General features: G+C 52.5%; 1 protein-coding gene across 1 annotated transcript; it reads left to right on the top strand.

The window, feature by feature from the left end:
* Nucleotides 1-1439: 1439 nt before the first annotated feature.
* On the top strand, nucleotides 1440-15492 carry SLC25A34 (solute carrier family 25 member 34). Its single transcript, XM_038746884.1, has 5 exons — nucleotides 1440-1830; nucleotides 12331-12396; nucleotides 12581-12733; nucleotides 14417-14551; nucleotides 15013-15492. The coding sequence occupies exons 1-5, from the start codon at nucleotides 1447-1449 to the stop codon at nucleotides 15193-15195; spliced, it is 921 nt and encodes a 306-aa protein (XP_038602812.1). The 5' UTR covers nucleotides 1440-1446; the 3' UTR covers nucleotides 15196-15492.
* Nucleotides 15493-18040: the final 2548 nt, after the last annotated feature.

Raw genomic sequence — 18040 nt, forward strand, 5'->3', positions numbered from 1 at the left:
TTGGGTAGGGACCGTCTCTCGATGTTGCCAACTTGGACTTCCCAAGCGCTTGGTCCAGCGCTCTGCACACAGTAGGCGCTCAATAAATACGATTGAATGAATGGATGGATGGATGAACGAACGAACGACCTCTCCCCCACTGGTCCGGCCCGGCCCCCGGGAGGTGTGAAGGCAGGGGTGGCTGTGATTGGTCCGGGCGGTGATGGGGGGCGTGGCCTGCGTCTGTGGGCCTGTCTGGGGCGGAGGGTGCCATGACCTTCCAGACTGTGAGCCCACTGTTGGGTAGGGACCCTCTCTCTATGTTGCCAACTTGGACTTCCCAAGCGCTTAGTCCAGTGCTCTGCACACAGTAAGCACTCAATAAATATGTTTGATTGATTGATTGATAGGGACCGTCTCTACATATTGCCAACTTGGGCTTCCCAAGCGCTTAGTCCAGCGCTCTGCACACAGTAAGTGCTCGATAATAATAATAATGATGCCATTTATTATGCGCTTACTATGTGCAGAGCACTGTTCTAAGCACTGCGGGGTTTACAATAGATACGATTGAATGAATGAATGAGCCACACCGTTGGGTAGGGACCGTCTCTAGATGTTGCCAACTTGGGCTTCCCAAGCGCTTGGTCCAGCGCTTTGCACACAGTAGGCGCTCAATAAATACGATTGAATGAATGGATGGATGAATGAACGAACGAACGACCTCTCCCCCACTGGTCCGGCCCCGCCCCCGGGAGGTGTGAAGGCAGGGGTGGCTGTGATTGGTCCGGGTGGTGATGGGGGCGTGGCCTGCGTCTGTGGGCCTGTCCAGGGTGCCATGACCTTCCAGACTGTGAGCCCACCGTTGGGTAGGGACCGTCTCTCTATGTTGCCAACTTGGACTTCCCAAGCGCTTAGTACAGTGCTCTGCACACAGTAGGTGCTCAATAAATACGATTGAATGAATGAGTGAATGAGCCCACCGTTGGGTAGGGACCGTCTCTAGATGTTGCCAACTTGTCCTTCCCAAGCGCTTAGTCCAGCGCTCTGCGCACAGTAGGCGCTCAATAAATACGATTGATTGACAGGGACCGTCTCTATATATTGCCAACTTGGGCTTCCCAAGCGCTTAGTCCAGTGCTCTGCACACAGTAAGCGCTCAATGGATACGATTGAATGAATGAATGAGCCCACCGTTGGGTAGGGACCGTCTCTCTATGTTGCCAAGTTGGGCTTCCCAAGCGCTTGGTCCAGCGCTCTGCACACGGTAAGCGCTCAATAAATACGATTGAATGAATGGATGGATGGATGAATGAACGAACGCCCTCTCCCCCACTGGTCCGGCCCCGCCCCCGGGAGGTGTGCAGGCAGGGGCGGCGGGGGCGGGGGGGGGGCGTGTCCTCCGCCCCGTGCAGCCCCGGGAGGGAGCCGTCCGGGGGAGCGTCGGTCGGGGGAGCCGGTCCCGGGATGTCCCCCCGGGCGGTGCCCCCGGCGCTGGACCTGGTGCTGGGCGCCTCGGCCTGCTGCCTGGCCTGCCTGTTCACCAACCCGCTGGAGGTGGTGAAGACGCGGCTGCAGCTGCAGGGCGAGCTGCGGCGGCGGGGCACGGGCCCGCGCCTCTACCGCGGCGTGGGGCAGGCGCTGCTGGCCGTGGGCCGGGCGGACGGGCTGCGGGGGCTGCAGAAGGGGCTCGGGGCCGCCCTGCTCTACCAGGGCCTCATGAACGGGCTCCGCTTCTACTGCTACTCCCAAGCCCAGCGGGCCGGACTCACCCAGCTGCCCGGGGGAAACGCCGCCGCCGCCGCCGCCGCCGGGGCCCTGGGGGCCCTGCTGGCCAGCCCGGCCTACCTCGTGAGTCACCCCTTCCATCCGATTTATTGAGCCGTCACTATGCGCGGAACGCTCGGGAACTCGGTCGTTCAGTCCTTCATTCAATCGTATTGATTGAGCGCTCACTGTGTGCGGAGCGCTTGGGAAGTCATTCCTTCATTCAGTCGTATTGATTGAGCGCTGACTGGGTGCGGAGCGCTGGACTGAGCGCTTGGGAAGTCACTCGTTCGCTCAAAAGTATTGATTGAGCGCTGACTGTGTGCGGAGCGCTTGGGAAGTCATTCCTTCATTCATTCAATCGTACTGATTGAGCGCTTACTGGGTGCAGAGCGCTGGGCTGAGCGCTTGGGAAGTCATTCATTCAGTCGTATTGATTGAGCACTTACTGGGTGCGGAGCGCTTGAGAAGTCATTCGTTCATTCCTTCATTCAGTCGTATTGATTGAGCGCTTACTGTGTGCAGAGCGCTGGACAGAGCGCTTGGGAAGTCATTCGTTCATTCCTTCATTCAATCGTATTGATTGAGCGCTTACTGTGTGCGGAGCGCTTGGGAAGTCATTCCTTCATTCAGTCGTATTGATTGAGCGCTGACTGGGTGCAGAGCGCTTGGGAAGTCATTCCTTCATTCAATCGTATTGATTGAGCGCTTACTGTGTGCGGAGCGCTGGACTGAGCGCTTGGGAAGTCATTCATTCAGTCGGATTGATTGAGCCCTTACTGTGTGCGGAGCGCTTAGGAAGTCATTCGTTCATTCATTCAATCGTATTGAGTGCTTACTGTGTGCGGAGCTCTGGACTGAGCGCTTGGGAAGTCATTCATTCACTCAAAAGTATTGATTGAGCGCTGACTGTGTGCAGAGCGCTTGGGAAGTCATTCACTCATTCATTCAATCGTATTGAGCGCTTACTGAGTGCGGAGCGCTGGGCTAAGCGCGTGGGAAGTCATTCATTCAATCGGATTGATTGAGCGCTTACTGTGTGCAGAGCGCTTGGGAAGTCATTCCTTCATTCCTTCATTCAATCGTATTGATGGAGCGCTTACTGGGTGCGGAGCGCTTGGGAAGTCATTCCTTCATTCAGTCGTATTGATTGAGCACTTCATTCGTTCATTCCTTCATTCAGTCGTATTGATTGAGCGTTTACTGTGTGCAGAGCGCTGGACCGAGCGCTTGGGAAGTCATTCGTTCACTCAAAAGTATTGGTTGAGCGCTGACTGTGTGCGGAGCGCTTGGGAAGTCATTCCTTCATTCAGTCGTATTGATTGAGCACTTACTGGGTGCAGAGCGCTGGGCTAAGCGCTTCGGAAGTCATTCATTCAGTCGGATTGATTGAGCGCTTACCGTGTGCAGAGCGCTTGGGAAGTCATTCCTTCATTCTATCGTATTGATTGAGCGCTTACTGTGTGCAGAGCGCTTGGGAAGTCATTCATTCATTCAATCGTATTGATTGAGTGCTTACTGTGTGCGGAGCGCTTAGGAAGTCATTCATTCATTCAATCGTATTGAGCGCTTACTGTGTGCGGAGCGCTGGACCGAGCGCTTGGGAAGTCATTCATTCAATTGTATTGATTGAGCCCTTACTGTGTGCAGAGCGCTTGGAAAGTCATTCGTTCATTCCTTCATTCAATCGTATTGATTGAGCGCTGACTGTGTGTGGAGCGCTGACTGTGTGCAGAGCGCTTGGGAAGTCATTCCTTCATTCCTTCATTCAGTCGTATTGATTGAGCGCTGACTGTGTGCGGAGCGCTGGACTGAGCGCTTGGGAAGTCATTCATTCACTCAAAAGTATTGATTGAGCGCTGACTGTGTGCAGAGCGCTTGGGAAGTCATTCCTTCATTCAGTCGTATTTATTGAGCACTTACTGGGTGCGGAGCGCTGGGCTAAGCGCGTGGGAAGTCATTCATTCAATCGTATTGATTGAGCGCTTACTGTGTGCAGAGCGCTTGGGAAGTCATTCACTCATTCATTCAATCGTATTTATTGAGCGCTTACTGTGTGCATAGCGCTTGGGAAGTCATTCCTTCATTCAGTCGTATTGATTGAGCGCTTACTGTGTGCAGAGCGCTGGACTGAGTGCTTGGGAAGTCATTCATTCAGTCGTATTGATTGAGCGCTGACTGTGTGCAGAGCGCTTGGGAAGTCATTCACTCATTCATTCAGTCGTATTGATTGAGCGTTTACTGGGTGCAGACCGCTGGACTAAGCGCTTGGGAAGAAGTCATTCATTCGATCGTATGGATTGAGCGCTTACTGTGTGCAGAGCGCTGGGCCGAGCGCTTGGGAAGTCATTCATTCAATCGGATTGATTGAGCGCTCACTGCGTGCAGAGCGCTTGGGAAGTCATTCGTTCATTCCTTCATTCAATCGTATTGATTGAGCGCTTACTGGGTGCAGAGCGCTGGACTAAGCGCTTGGGAAGTCATTCATTCAATCGTATTGATTGAGCCCTTACTGTGTGCGGAGCGCTTGGAAAGTCATTCGTTCATTCCTTCATTCAGTCGTATTGATTGAGCGTTTACTGGGTGCAGACCGCTGGACTAAGCGCTTGGGAAGAAGTCATTCATTCAATCGTATTGATTGAGCGCTTACTGTGTGCAGAGCGCTTGGGAAGTCATTCACTCATTCATTCAATCGTATTGATTGAGCGCTGACTGTGTGCAGAGCGCTGGACCTAAGCGCTTGGGAAGTCATTCATTCAATCATATTGATTGAGTGCTTACTGTGTGCAGAGCGCTTGGGAAGTCATTCCTTCATTCATTCAATCGTATTGATTGAGCGCTTACTGTGTGCAGAGCGCTGGACTAAGCGCTTGGGAAGTCATTCATTCAATCGTATTGATTGAGCGCTTACTGCGTGCAGGGTGCTTGGGAAGTCATTTATTCATTCCTTCATTCAATCGTATTTATTGAGCGCTTACTGGGTGCAGAGCGCTGGAATAAGCGCTTGGGAAGAAGTCATTCATTCAATCGTATTGATTGAGCGCTTACTGTGTGCAGAGCGCTTGGGAAGTCATTCGTTCATTCAATCGTATTGAGCGCTTACTGTCTGCAGAGCGCTGGACTGAGCGCTTGGGAAGTCATTCATTCATTCAATCGTGTTTGTTGAGCGCTTACTGTGTGCAGAGTGCTGGACTAAGCGCTTGGGAAGTCATTCATTCATTCAGTCGTATTGAGTGCTTACTGTGTGCAGAGCGCTGGACTGAGCTCTTGGGAAGTCATTCATTCATTCAATCGTATTTATTGAGCGCTTACTGTGTGCAGAGCGCTTGGGAAGTCATTCACTCATTCATTCATTCAATCGTATTCATTGAGCGCTTACTGTGTGCAGAGTGCTGGACTGAGCGCTTGGGAAGTCATTCATTCATTCAATCGTGTTTGTTGAGCGCTTACTGTGTGCAGAGTGCTGGACTAAGCGCTTGGGAAGTCATTCATTCATTGTCATATTTATTGAGCGCTTACTGTGCGTAGAGCGCTGGACTGAGCGCTTGGGAAGTCCAAGTCAGCAACACATAGAGCCGGTCCCTACCCAACAACGGGCTCACAGGCTAGAAGTCAGTGTTCAGGGGCTTTTCCTGGCTGTTGGCACACAAACGGTCAGGGCTTCTTTCAGATAAAGAGTATGGACCCCAAAGCCACCTCCTCCCAAAGGACACCGTGGTCACCGCTGCCGAGAGCCACTCGCATGGGGAGAGAAGGAGGAATTTGGGCTGCGCAAAGTTTAAGGACAAGGAGCGGGACCAGTTGTGGGAACAATAATAATAATAATAATAATAATGATGACATTTGTTAAGCGCTTACTATGTGCAAAGCACTGTTCTAAGCGCTGGAGGGATACAAGGTGATCAGGTTGTCCCCCGGGGGGCTCACAGTCTTCATCCCCATTTTACAGATGAGGTAACTGAGGCCCAGAGAAGTGAAGTGACTTGCCCAAGGTCACACAGCAGACATGTGGTGGAGCTGGGATTTGAACCCATGACCTCTGACTCCAAATCCCGGGCTCTTTCCACTGAGCCACGCTGCTTCTCAACAATCTGCTGGCTGGTGAAGGCAGCCCGACCAGCTCTCCTGCCCATGAAGGGTTCCCTTCTTCTCACCCTCCTCCTCCTCCCTTGCCCCTCCCCACAGCCCCTCCATATATCTTTGTACACATTTATCACATTTATACGTGTCCATAGTTACCATTCTGTTTTTATTTTAATAGATAATTTATGCTGCCCACTTGTGATAATAATAATGGCATTTATTAAGCACTTACTATGTGCAGAGCACTGTTCTAAGCTCTGGGGGGGGGATACAAGGTGATCAGGTGGTCCCACGGGGGGCTCACAGTCTTCATCCCCATTTGACAGATGAGGGAACTAAGGCTCAGAGATGTGAAGTGACTTGCCCAAAGTCACCCAGCTGACAATTGGCAGAGCTGGGATTCGAACCCATGACCCCTGACCCCAAAGCCCGGGCTCTTTCCACTGAGCCATGCATTTATTGAGCGCTTACTGTGTGCAGAGCACTGGACTAAGCGCTTGGGAAGTCACCCTCCTCCTCCTCCCCAGCCCCTCCCCACAGCCCCGCCATATACCTTTGTACACATTTATCCCTTCGTTTATTTTACTTGTCCATAGTTACCATTCTGTTTATTTTAATAGATAATTTATGTTGCCCACTTGTGATAATAATAATGGCATTTATTAAGTGCTTACTATGTGCAAAGCACTGTTCTAAAAGCTGGGGGGGATACAAGGTGATCAAGTTGTCCCACGTGGGGCTCACAGTCTTCATCCCCATTTTACAGTGAGGTCACTGAGGCTCAGAGAAGTGAAGTGACTTGCCCAAGGTCACACAGCAGACATGTGGCGGAGTTGTACTTCCCAAGCGCTTAGTCCAGTGCTCTGCACACAGTAAGCGCTCAATAAATATGATTGAATGAATGAATGAATAATAATAATGAGGGCATTTGTTAAGCACTTGGTATGTGCAGAGCACTGTTCTAAGCGCTGGGGGGGATACAAGGTGATCAAGTTGTCCCACGTGGGGCTCACAGTCTTCATCCCCATTTTACAGATGAGGTCACTGAGGCTCAGAGAAGTGAAGTGACTTGCCCAAGGTCACACAGCAGACATGTGGCAGAGCTGGGATTCGAACCCATGACCTCTGACTCCAAAGCCCGGGCTCTTTCCACTGAGCCACGCTGCTTCTCTGATGATGGCATTTATTAAGCGCTTTCTGTGTGCAAAGCACTGTTCTAAGTGCTGCGGAGCTTACAAGGAGATCAAGGCCTACTTCCCTTCAAAGCCCTACTGAGAGCTCACCTCCTCCAGGAGGCCTTCCCAGACTGAGCCCCCTTTTTCCCCACCCCCCTGCCCTACCTCCTTCCCCTCCCGACAGCACCTGTATATGTTTGTACATATTTATTACTCTATTTTATTTGTACATATTTATTCTATTTATTTTATTTGGTTAACATGTTTTGTTTTGTTGTCTGTCTCCCCCTTCTAGACTGTGAGCCCGCTGTTGGGTAGGGACCGTCTCTATACGTTGCCAACTTGTACTTCCCAAGCGCTTAGTACAGTGCTCTGCACACAGTAAGCGCTCAGTAAATATGATTGATTGAATGAATGAATGAATTTATTAATAATAATAATAATAATAATGGCATTTATTAAGCACTTTCTGTGTACACAGAACTGTTCTAAGCGCTGGGGAGGTTACAAGGAGATCAAGGCCTATTTCCCTTCAAAGCCCTACTGAGAGCTCACCTCCTCCAGGAGGCCTTCCCACACTGAGCCCCCTCCTCCCTCTCCACCTCCTTCCCCTCCCCACAGCACCTGCATTATGTGTATATGTTTGTATGTATTGATTACTCTATTTTATTTGGACATATTTATTCCATTTATTTTATTCTGTTACTATGTTTTGTTTTGTTGTCTCTCTCCCCCTTCTAGACTGTGAGCCCGCTGTTGGGTAGGGACCGTCTCTATGTGTTGCCGACTTGTACTTCCCAGGCGCTTAGTACAGTGCTCTGCACACAGTAAGCGCTCAATCAATACGATTGAATGAATGAATGAGTGAATGTGAGCCCGCTGTTGGGTAGGGACGGTCTCTAGATGTTGCCGACTTGTACTTCTCAAGCGCTTAGTACAGTGCGCTGCACACAGTAAGCACTCAATAAATATGATTGAATGAATGAATGAATGAATTTATTATTAATAATAATAATGGCATTTATTAAGTGCTTACTGTGTGCAAAGCACTGTTCTAAGCGCTGGGGAGGTTACAAGGGGATCAGGTTGTCCTATGGGGGGCTCACAGTCTTCATCCCTATTTTACAGATGAGGGAACTGAGGCCCAGAGAAGTGAAATGACTTGCCCAAAGTCACACAGCTGACAATTGGCAGATTGTCAGAGCCGGGATTCAAACCCATGACCCCTGACTCCAAAGCCAGGGCTTTTTCCACTGAGCCACACTGCTGTGTGCAGAGCACTGGACTAAGCGCTTGGGAAGTCATTCTCCTCCTCCTCCCCAGCCCCTCTCCTCCCCACAGCCCCTCCATATACCTTTGTACACATTTATCCCTCTGTTTATTTTACTTGTCCATAGTTACCATTCTATTTATTTTAATAATAATCATGAGGGCATTTGTTAAGCGCTTACTATGTGCAAATATATATACAAGTGCTGTGGGGAGGGGAAGGAGGTAGGGCAGGGGGATGGGGAGAAGGAGAGGAAAAAGAGGGCTCAGTCTGGGAAGGCCTCCTGGAGGAGGTGAGCTCTCAGTAGGGCTTTGCAGGGAGGAAGAGAGCTAGCTTGGCGGATGTGGGGAGGGAGGGAGGGCATTTCAGGCCAGGGGAAGGATGTGGGCCGGGGGTCGACAGCAGGACAAGTGAGAACGAGGCCCAGTGAGGAGGTTAGTGGCAGAGGAGCGGAGGGTGCGGGCTGCGCTGGAGAAGGAGAGAAGGGAGGTGAGGTAGGAGGGGGCGAGGCGATGGACAGCCTTGAAGCTGAGAGTGAGGAGTTTTTGCTTGATTCGTAGGTTAACAGGCAACCACTGGAGATTTTTTGAGGAGGGGAGGGACATGCCCAGAGCGTTTCTGTACAAAGATGATCAGGGCAGCAGAGTAGTATAGACTGAAAAGGGGAGAGACAGGAGGATGGGAGTTCGGAGAGGAGGCTGATGCAGTAATCCAGTCGGGATAGGATGAGAGATTGAACCGGCAAGGTAGCGGTTTGGATGGAGAGGAAAGGGCGGATCTTGGCAATGTTGCGGAGGTGAGACCGGCAGGTTTTGTGACAGCTTGGATGTGAGGGGTGAACGAGAGAGCGGAGTCGAGGATGACACCAAGGTTGCGGGCCTGTGAGACGGGAAGGATGGTAGTGCCAGTCCTGTGGTCTGTCTCCCCCTTCTAGACTGTGAGCCCGTTGTGGGGTAGGGACCGCCTCTATCTGTTGCCGATTTGTACTTCCCAAGCGCTTAGTACAGTGCTCTGCACACGGTAAGCGCTCAATCAAGACGATTGAATGAAGAAATGAATGAAAGCAGCGGGGATCCGTGGAAAGAGCCCGGGCTGGGGAGTCAGAGGGCGTGGGTTTGAATCCTGACTCCCCCACGTCTGCTGTATGACCATAATAATAATAATACTAAGCACTAGAGAAGCAGCAGTCTTCATCCCCATTTTAATAATAACGATAGTATTTTTAAAAATAATTACAGTGTTTGTTAAGCACTTACTAGTGCCAAGCACCATTCTAAGCACTGGAGTAGATACATGGTGATCAGGTTGTCCCACATGGGGCTCACAGTCTTAATCCCCACTTTACAGATGAAGGAACTGAGGCCCAGAAAAGTGAAGTGACCTGCCCAAAGTCACACAGCTGACAAGCGGCAGAGCCGGGACTAGAACCCACGACCTCTGACTCCCAAGCCCATGCTCTCTCTACTAAGCCACACTGCTTCTCCGTAATAATGATGATATTTGTGAAGTGCTTACTATTGGCCAAGCACTGTTCTAAGCGCTGGGGTAGACACAAGGTGATCAGGTTGTCCCATGTGGGGTGCACAGTCTTCATCCCCATTTTACCGAGGAGGGAACTGAGGCACAGGGAAGTGACTTGCCCCAGGTCACCCGGCCGACAGGTGGCGGGGCCGGGATTCGAACCCACAACCTCTGACTCCCAAGCCCCGGCTCTTTCCACTAAGCCATGGTGCTCCTGGGTGAGGCTTGTCACCTGCACACAGCTCCCTCCTCTGTACATTGGGCATTGAGACTGTAAGCCCCACATGGGACAAGGACTGTGTCCAACTCCATTTGCTGGTATCCATCCCAGCGCTTAGTACAGTACCTGGCGCCTAGTAAGCCCTTAACAAAGACTGTGAGCTCGTTGTGGGCAGGGATTGTCTCTATTGCCGTATTGTACTTTTCCAAGTGCTTAGTACAGCGCTCTGCGTACAGTAAGAGCTCGATAAATACAGTTGAATGAAGGACTGAAACAAATACCATCATCGTCATAGAGGGGTGTCTCCTTCACTCCCTGCTGCCACAAAGGGGAGGAGAAGACATTGCCGCGGGGTGTGGCGGAGGGCGCCTGCTAGCTGCTTGGACAGATGGGGAAGGAGGAAGGTCAAAGTAATGATAATTGTGACATTTGTTAAGCGCTTACTACGTGCCAGGCACTCTTCTAAGCACTGGGGTGGATACCAGCAAATCGGGTTGGACGCAGTCCCTGTCCCACATGGGGCTCGTCATCATCATCATCAATCGTATTTATTGAGCGCTATGTGCAGAGCACTGTACTAAGTGCTTGGGAAGTACAAATTGGCAACATATAGAGACAGTCCCTACCCAACAGTGGGCTCACAGTCTAAAAGGTGGGCTCACAGTCTAAAAGCTCGTAGTCTTCATCCCCATTTTACAGATGAGGTAACGGAGGTACGGGGAAGTGAAGTGACTTGCCTAAGGTCACCCAAAGGACAAGTGGCAGAGCCGGGGTTAGAATACTAATATTGTGATTTATTTGTTGCGTGCTTTCCGGGCACTGTACTAAGTGCCGGGGTGGAACAAGCAAATCAAGTTGGACACAGTCCCTGTCCCATGTGAGGCTCACAGTCTCAATCCCCATTTTACAGATCAGGTAACTGAGGCATAGAGAAGTGAAGTGACACACCCAAGGTCACACAGCAGCAGATAAGTGGCAGAGGCAGGATTCCCAGACCTGTGCCACGCTGGAGAGTGCACAAGGCCTTCTGAATCCCAGGTCCGGGCTCTATCCACTAGGCCGCACTAGGTACACAGCTTGAGGTTGAGGGTGGCACCGTCACATGTGCCAGGGTGGAAGTACCAATGCACGCTGCCCCAGCCGGCTATCCCTTCTCCCTCGGCCCGAGACAGGCTGACCGTTCATTCGTTCAATCGTATTTATTGAGCGCTTACTGTGCGCAGAGCACTACACTAAGCACTTGGGAAGTACAATTCGGCAGCGTATAGAGACACGGTCCCTCTCTCTGGCACTGTCCTACGGTGCCCCTTCCCTACCCAGCCCCCTGTAAGTTTAATACAGTGTGGTGCACACAGTAAGTACGCAATGAAATACCACCGATGGACTGACTCCTGAGCCCTTTTAGTTACTCTGTAGACCGGGACAGGGGCTGGCAGTAGGGACGAAGCTGACTGTCTTCTTGTTGGAAAGGACTGCGCTGCAGGCCGGGGAGAGGGGAGCCAAGTGTGCAGGGCCAGCCCAGGTGAGGATGGGGGATGGAGGATGGGGATGCCGTGAATTCTTCCGGGGTCGGTCACTGTTCAGCTCCAGGTAAATCATTCATCAAGCTGCTGTCTCTTCCCAAAGAGCCTGAACCGTGTCAGAAGACAGGGGCTCCCCTCCCTCTTCCTTCCTCACCCCCTCGGTTCCCCTTGTTCACCCACAGATGGACAGTGAACAAAGGAGAAAGAGGAGCCCTGGCTTCTCCAAGGGAGTTACTCTGAACCCTGAGAAAAAATGCACGTGGGGCAAGAGCCAAAGGCTACTATTCCTCCCCAGAGATAAACGACCTCACCCTACACCCTGTGATTTGGGGGTGGGCTAGTAGGGGGGGAGGAGGGGTGGCTCCAGGAGCCCCATTTGCCTTGCCCTCCCTCTGACCTTACGGGTTAAATCTCCAAGAACTGCCAGGTGCCCCCTGGGATTACTGGGAGGGTCTAACCTCATCCCCAAGCGGGTTGGGTGGTGTTTTCCTGCATAGACCTGGCTCTGGAGGCTAGTTCCCTGTTGTTAGATTGAGGCTTCAAGCCTCTCCGTCCAAACTGGGGTCCAGACAGACCACCTCGTGAGATCTGGTGGGGGCTTGCAATCTAGTGACAGGGGACTAGCCTCCCGAGCCACGTCTACTCAGGAAACCACCACCGGTGTCCACCCGACCCACTTGGGGATGAGGATAGACCCTCCCAGATTCTGTGAGATGGGAGGAAAAGAAACTCACCGGGGAGCACCCCGTCCCAACCGTCTCCAAACCAAGACATTCACCTCCTTCTTCCCAGGTGAAAACCCAGCTGCAGGCCCAGACCACTGCCTCCATGGCCGTGGGACACCAGCACAATCACCAGGTGAGGCGGGAGGGGCTCCCACCCTGGCCCTCCTTGGCCGTAGACGCTCCGGCCCAGCTGGGGCGGGGTGGGGGCGGTGGGAAGGGTTGGCGTTCACTCTCGGCACCCCCGGGTCCAGAGGGTCCCAGGTCAGGCGGGCGGCTCAAGCCCTCCAACCCTCTCCAACCTCTCTTTCTCCACCCAGAGCCTCTCCGGCGCCTTCAAGACCATCTACCGGCGGCAAGGCTTCCTGGGCCTGTGGCAGGGGGCGAGCGGGGCTGTGCCCCGGGTCATGGTGGGCTCCTCCGCCCAGCTGGCCACCTTCGCTTTGGCCAAGGACTGGGTCCAGGAGCGCCAGGTGAGGAGCGAGGGAGGACGGGAAGACCCTGCCCAGCCCCGCAAGAGCTGTGCCCCTGAGGGAGATTGGCACCGGCCCCGGGAACCAGCCGCCAGCCTCTCCAGCACTCTGCAAACCCAGCTGCGGCTTGGCAACCTCCCCCCAGCCCCACACCCTCTGCCAGCCCCTCCCACCCTTCTATTTGTCCTGACACTTTGGCCCAAACTCCAGTGCCCCTTTGGGCCAGAGTCCCTTGACCAATCCTCTTTCACCCTGCAGACCCACCACCTGCCCCTTCAGGCCCTTCTATGCCCCCCCGGGCCCTTGCCCGGCCCCCTGAGAGATCTGTTGTTGCTCTGCCATCCCTAGGCCCTCCTCCAGCTCAGACCCTCTGCCCTTCTGCCACGCTCCTTGCCTTCCTGCGGGGTAGGCAGGCTGGCAGCTTGGCAGAAATCCACCCCCAGGGATTCCCTGGGCTTTCGGACCAAACTCGTCCCCATGCTGGGCTCACCGTCTCTAAAACAGCCTGTTTAAGAATAGCCTCTTGCTTTCCCCCTCCCTCTCCCTGCCTTCAGCCAAGTATAAAAGCCAACAGGAGCGGGGACTGGCCAGGGACTCCAGCTCACCCTGGTGACGGTGGGCAATTCCAGGGCTTTTCCCACTGGGAAGGGGGAAGGGCCCAGCAGGCACCGCGCTCCGTCCCCAGAATCCCCCTGGCCAGAGGCGTGCAGGACCGAGAGGAGATTTGGGGGACAGGGAAGTTGAGGGCTAGGTTTGGGGGCCCTAGCCCTCAGGATAGATTCCCAGGGCAGGGCAGAGGTTGTCTGAGGAGAGACACCCACTCAATCAATCAATCAATTGTATTTATTGAGCACTTCCTGTGTGCAGAGCACTGTACTAAGCACTTGGGAAGTACAAGTTGGAAACATACAGAGACAGCCCCTACCCAACAGTGGGCTCACAGTCTAAAAGGCACTGAAGGCACTGGTCTGCCTGAACGGAGGCAGGGGGGATAGGAGAGAGAAGCAGCGTGGCTCAGGGCAAAGAGTCCGGGCTTTGGAGTCAGAGGTCATGGGTTCAAATCCCGGCTCCGCCACTTGTCAGCTGTGTGACTTTGGGCAAGTCACTTCACTTCTCTGTGCCTCAGTTGCCTCATCTGTAAAATGAGGATTAAGATTGTGAGCCCCACGTGGGACAACCTGATCACCTTGTATCCCCCCAGTGCTTAGAACGGTGCTTTGCACATAGTCATCATTATTACTATTATTATATTATCATCATTAAATTATTAGATTATTATTATCATCATTATTATTATTATTCATTCAATCATATTTATTGAGCGCTTACTGTGTGCAGAGCATTGTACTAAGCGCTTGGGAAGTACAAGTTGGCAACATATGGAGACGGTCCCTACCCAGCAGTGGGCTCACAGTCTATTATTATTAGATGCCTGCCTGCTAGTTCCTTCTAGGCCGAATCCTGCTTCGTGCCTCAGTTTCCCTCCCCACTAAGGGGTGGGAAAGAGGACCTTGGGGGCAGGGGAGGAGGGCTTTAATTGGGTCTGTAATGTAAAGTGATCTGGACAGAAGCTTCCTGGGCTGGCAGGGGGTGGGGATGGGGTGGGCGGGCGGAGGGGCTGGCGGGGAGCTCAGGACCGGCTGCCTGGGCTGGCTGTCCCAACCAACCCCAATCCCCCCGCAGTGGCTCCCAGAGAACAGCTGGCTGGTGGCCCTGGCAGGGGGCATGATCAGCAGTGTGGCCGTGGTCGGAGTCATGATGCCATTCGACGTGGTCAGCACCAGGCTGTACAACCAGCCCGTGGATGAGATGGGCAGGGTGAGCAGCAGGGAAGTGGCTGTGGTGTGTGTGAATATCTGGGGGGAGGGACGGGTGTAGCGAGCCTTCCCGGGGTTGGGGCGCGAGCAGCTTCTGAAGAACTGTGGGAAGATGGAGGGGCAGGGGATCAGGGGAACAGGGAGCGAGGCCCCCCTATCCATTCGTACCCCGGGCAAAGATCTCGACAGGTTTTAGTCCCTGCTCCACCACCTGCCTGCTGTGTGACCTTGGGCAAGTCGCTTAACATTCTCTGTGCCTCGGTTCCCTCATCTGTCAAGTGGGGATTAAGACTGTGAGCCCCACGTGGGACAGAGCCTGCGTCCAACCCGATTACCTTGTATCTACCCCAGCGTTTAGAACGGTGCCTGGCACGTAGTAAGTGCTTCCTAAAGACCATTAAAAAAAACACCCAAAGCAGCTGAGCGGCAGGTCTTGCATGAGACGATCATGTCTGCCTCCAGGGAGTACTGTACCGAGGCTTGCTTGACTGCTTCGTGAAGATCTCCCAAAAGGAGAGCGTCCTGGCCCTCTATAAGGGCCTGGGTCCCGCCTACCTGCGCCTGGGACCCCACACCATCCTCAGCCTGCTCTTCTGGGACGAGTTTCGCAAGCTCTTCTGCCACTACCAGCATCAGGGCTTCTAGGGACCGGCTGTGGACCGCAGGCGCCTGGGCCCCGGCCCCAGTCGGGGAGGAGAAAGACCCCTCGGGGCCACCCCAAACAGAGGGGATCTCAAGACCTGAGATTCCCGCACCCATCCCCGTCCCTTTCCACAGATTCCCCCACCCCGAGCCGGGTCGGACTGCGGGCCCGGGCAGCGGGGAGGGAGCTGAGGGCAGAAGATGGGCAAGCAGTGTGGAGAACCAGTGCGGAGATGCAAGAGAGAGAGAGAACTCCTGCTCTGTACGATTCATTCAATCGTATTTATTGAGCACTTGCTTGGGAAGTACAAATTGGCAACATATAGAGACGGTCCCTACCCAACAACGGGCTCACAGTCTAAAAGGGGGAGACAGACAACAAAACAAAACATGTGGACAGGTGTCAAGTCGTCAGAACAAATAGAATTAAAGCTAGGTGCACATCATTAACAAAATAAATAGAATAGTAAATATGTACAAGTAAAATAAATACAGTAATAAATCTGTACAAACATATAGACAGGTGCTGACCCCAGCTGCGGCCCCCAGCAACCAGACCTGGTGGGAAAGAGGCCGTGAGCTAGGGGAGTTGAGATAATCTGGGCAAAGAGACAGCACTTAGGACAGTGGTTGGCACACAGTAAGTGCTTAAATACCATCATCAGCATTCATTCATTCAATCGTATTTACTGAGCGCTTACTGTGTGCAGAGCACGGTACTAAGTGCTTGGGAAGTACAAGTTGAAAGGGGAAAGCATCAAAGGGGACGTGAGCCTAAGGAAGAAAGGGGAGGAGCAAGCGAAGGGGTCTTGGTGGGTGAGGGGCTGAAGCAAAACCTGTAAGAGCAGCGAGAGGCTGGAGGGCTTGGGAGGTGGGGGTTTGGAAGGAAAGAGGGGGGCTGGGGTGTCATCATCATCATCAATCGTATTTATTGAGCGCTTACTGTGTGCAGAGCACTGTACTAAGCGCTTGGGAAGTACAAGTTGGCAACATATAGAGACAGTCCCTACCCAATAGTGGGCTCACAGTCCAAAAGGGGGAGACAGAGAACAAAACCAAACATACTAACAAAATAAAATAAATAGAATAGATATGTACAAGTAAAATAAATAAATAAATAGAGTAATAAATATGTACAAACATATATGGGGCTGAAAGGTTGGAGGAGCAGAGCAAGGGTGCCTGGCACACCGTAGGTGCTTAATATGATTGATTGACTGAGGATAAGCGGGCCCTCTTCGTCCCCTACACAATGCCAGCTCCCGGCCACACTGCAGGCAACTTGCAGCCTGGGCACACTCCAGGCCAGGAATAAAGTCTTCTATTTTGTTTAATTTTAAGCTCTCCCTATTGAGTTTTCTTTTTCCTTCTCTCGGAACGTTTGCTCCCTTCTTCGCCTCTCCCTGGCCGCGCTCCCAGAGGCGGTCCAGAGGAGGAACTCATCCTTCATCCTCACCAAGTACAGTGCTCCGCGCTCAGTGAATAGGGTTGCCTGACGTTGGAGGGTCTGAGCCCACGGGCCTGCCGCTCCCCGAATGGCCGGAGTCTGTCACTGGGGTTTGAGCAGGCCTGGAAAAAGCCGCTTTTCCTCCCCAGGCCACAGAAAACCAGCAGTGTCCCTTTTCCAGGCCCTTGCCCTGGGCCACTAGAGAAGCAGCGTGGCTCAGAGGAAAGAGCACGGGCTTTGGAGTCAGAGGTCAGGGGTTCAAATTCCGACTCCACCACGTGTCTGCTGTGTGACCTTGGGCAAGTCACTTAACTTCTCTGAGCCTCAGTTACCTCATCTGGAAAATGGGGATTAAGACTGTGAGCCCCCGTGTGGGACAACCTGATCACCTTGTTTCCCCCCCGCAGTGCTTAGAACAGTGCTTGGCACATAGTAAGTGCTTAACAAATGCCATCATTATTATTGTTATTATTAAGGGTGAGGAGGTGCCCAATTGGGCCTTCTCAGAGACCAAGAGGATTGGTCCCTGAGGAAAAAAAAAACACGTACCTCACTGGCTAAACAACAGGCCTGGGAAACAGAAGGGAAGTGGGTTCTAATCCCTCCTTCGCCAGGTCTCAGCTAAATCAATTACCTCATCTGCTAAATATCGATGAACACCCTGAGCCATGTAATAGTAATAATAATGATGGCATTTGTTAAGCACTTACTATGTGCAAGGCACTTTTCTAAGCACCAGGAAGGATACAAGGTGATCAGGTTGTCCCACGAGGGGCTCACAGTCTTCATTCCCATTTAACAGATGAGGGAACTGAGGCACAGCAAAGTGAAGTGACTTGCCCAAAGTCACACAGCTGACAAGCGGCAGAGCGGGGATTAGAACCCATGACCTCTGACTCCCAAGCCCATGCTTTTTCCACTGAGCCACGCTACAAACATCTTTACTTGTTGTACAAAACATGGAACTTGGGATAAAATCTTCATTTAAGAAATCCCATCGTTATTATAGAGAGGCTGCGGGGCTCAGTGGAAAGAGTGTGGGCTTGGGAGTCAGAAGTCGTGGGTTCTAATCCCGGCTCCGCCAATTGTCAGCTGTGTGACCGTGGGCAAGTCACTTAACTTCTCTGTGCCTCAGTCGCTTCATCTGTAAAATGGGGATGAAGACGGTGAGCCCCACGTGGGACAACCTGATTATCTTCTATCTCCCCTGCCTTGATTAGAACAGTGCTTGGAACATAGTAAGTGCTTAACAAATACCATTGTTGTTATTATTGTTATTACTGTCACAAGGGGCTGCTGCATCTTCAGCGAATGAGAAGGAGTTTGACCTAATGGATAGAGAAGGGAGGAGAGAAGCAGAAGGGCCTGGGTTTGAATCCCAACTCCGCCATTTGTTTGTTG

Source organism: Tachyglossus aculeatus, chromosome 5 (assembly GCF_015852505.1).
Source record: "Tachyglossus aculeatus isolate mTacAcu1 chromosome 5, mTacAcu1.pri, whole genome shotgun sequence".
Taxonomy (NCBI): Eukaryota; Metazoa; Chordata; class Mammalia; order Monotremata; family Tachyglossidae; genus Tachyglossus; species Tachyglossus aculeatus.

What these genes read in the sequence shown, in the direction of transcription:
- SLC25A34 (XM_038746884.1), top strand. Translation starts at nt 1,447, where the DNA reads ATGTCCCCCCGGGCGGTGCCCCCGGCGCTGGACCTGGTGCTGGGCGCC. An exon ending in GACACCAGCACAATCACCAG is followed by an intron (nt 12,397 to 12,580) that starts GTGAGGCGGGAG and finishes TTCTCCACCCAG; the next exon opens with AGCCTCTCCGGCGCCTTCAA. An exon ending in ACTGGGTCCAGGAGCGCCAG is followed by an intron (nt 12,734 to 14,416) that starts GTGAGGAGCGAG and finishes ATCCCCCCGCAG; the next exon opens with TGGCTCCCAGAGAACAGCTG.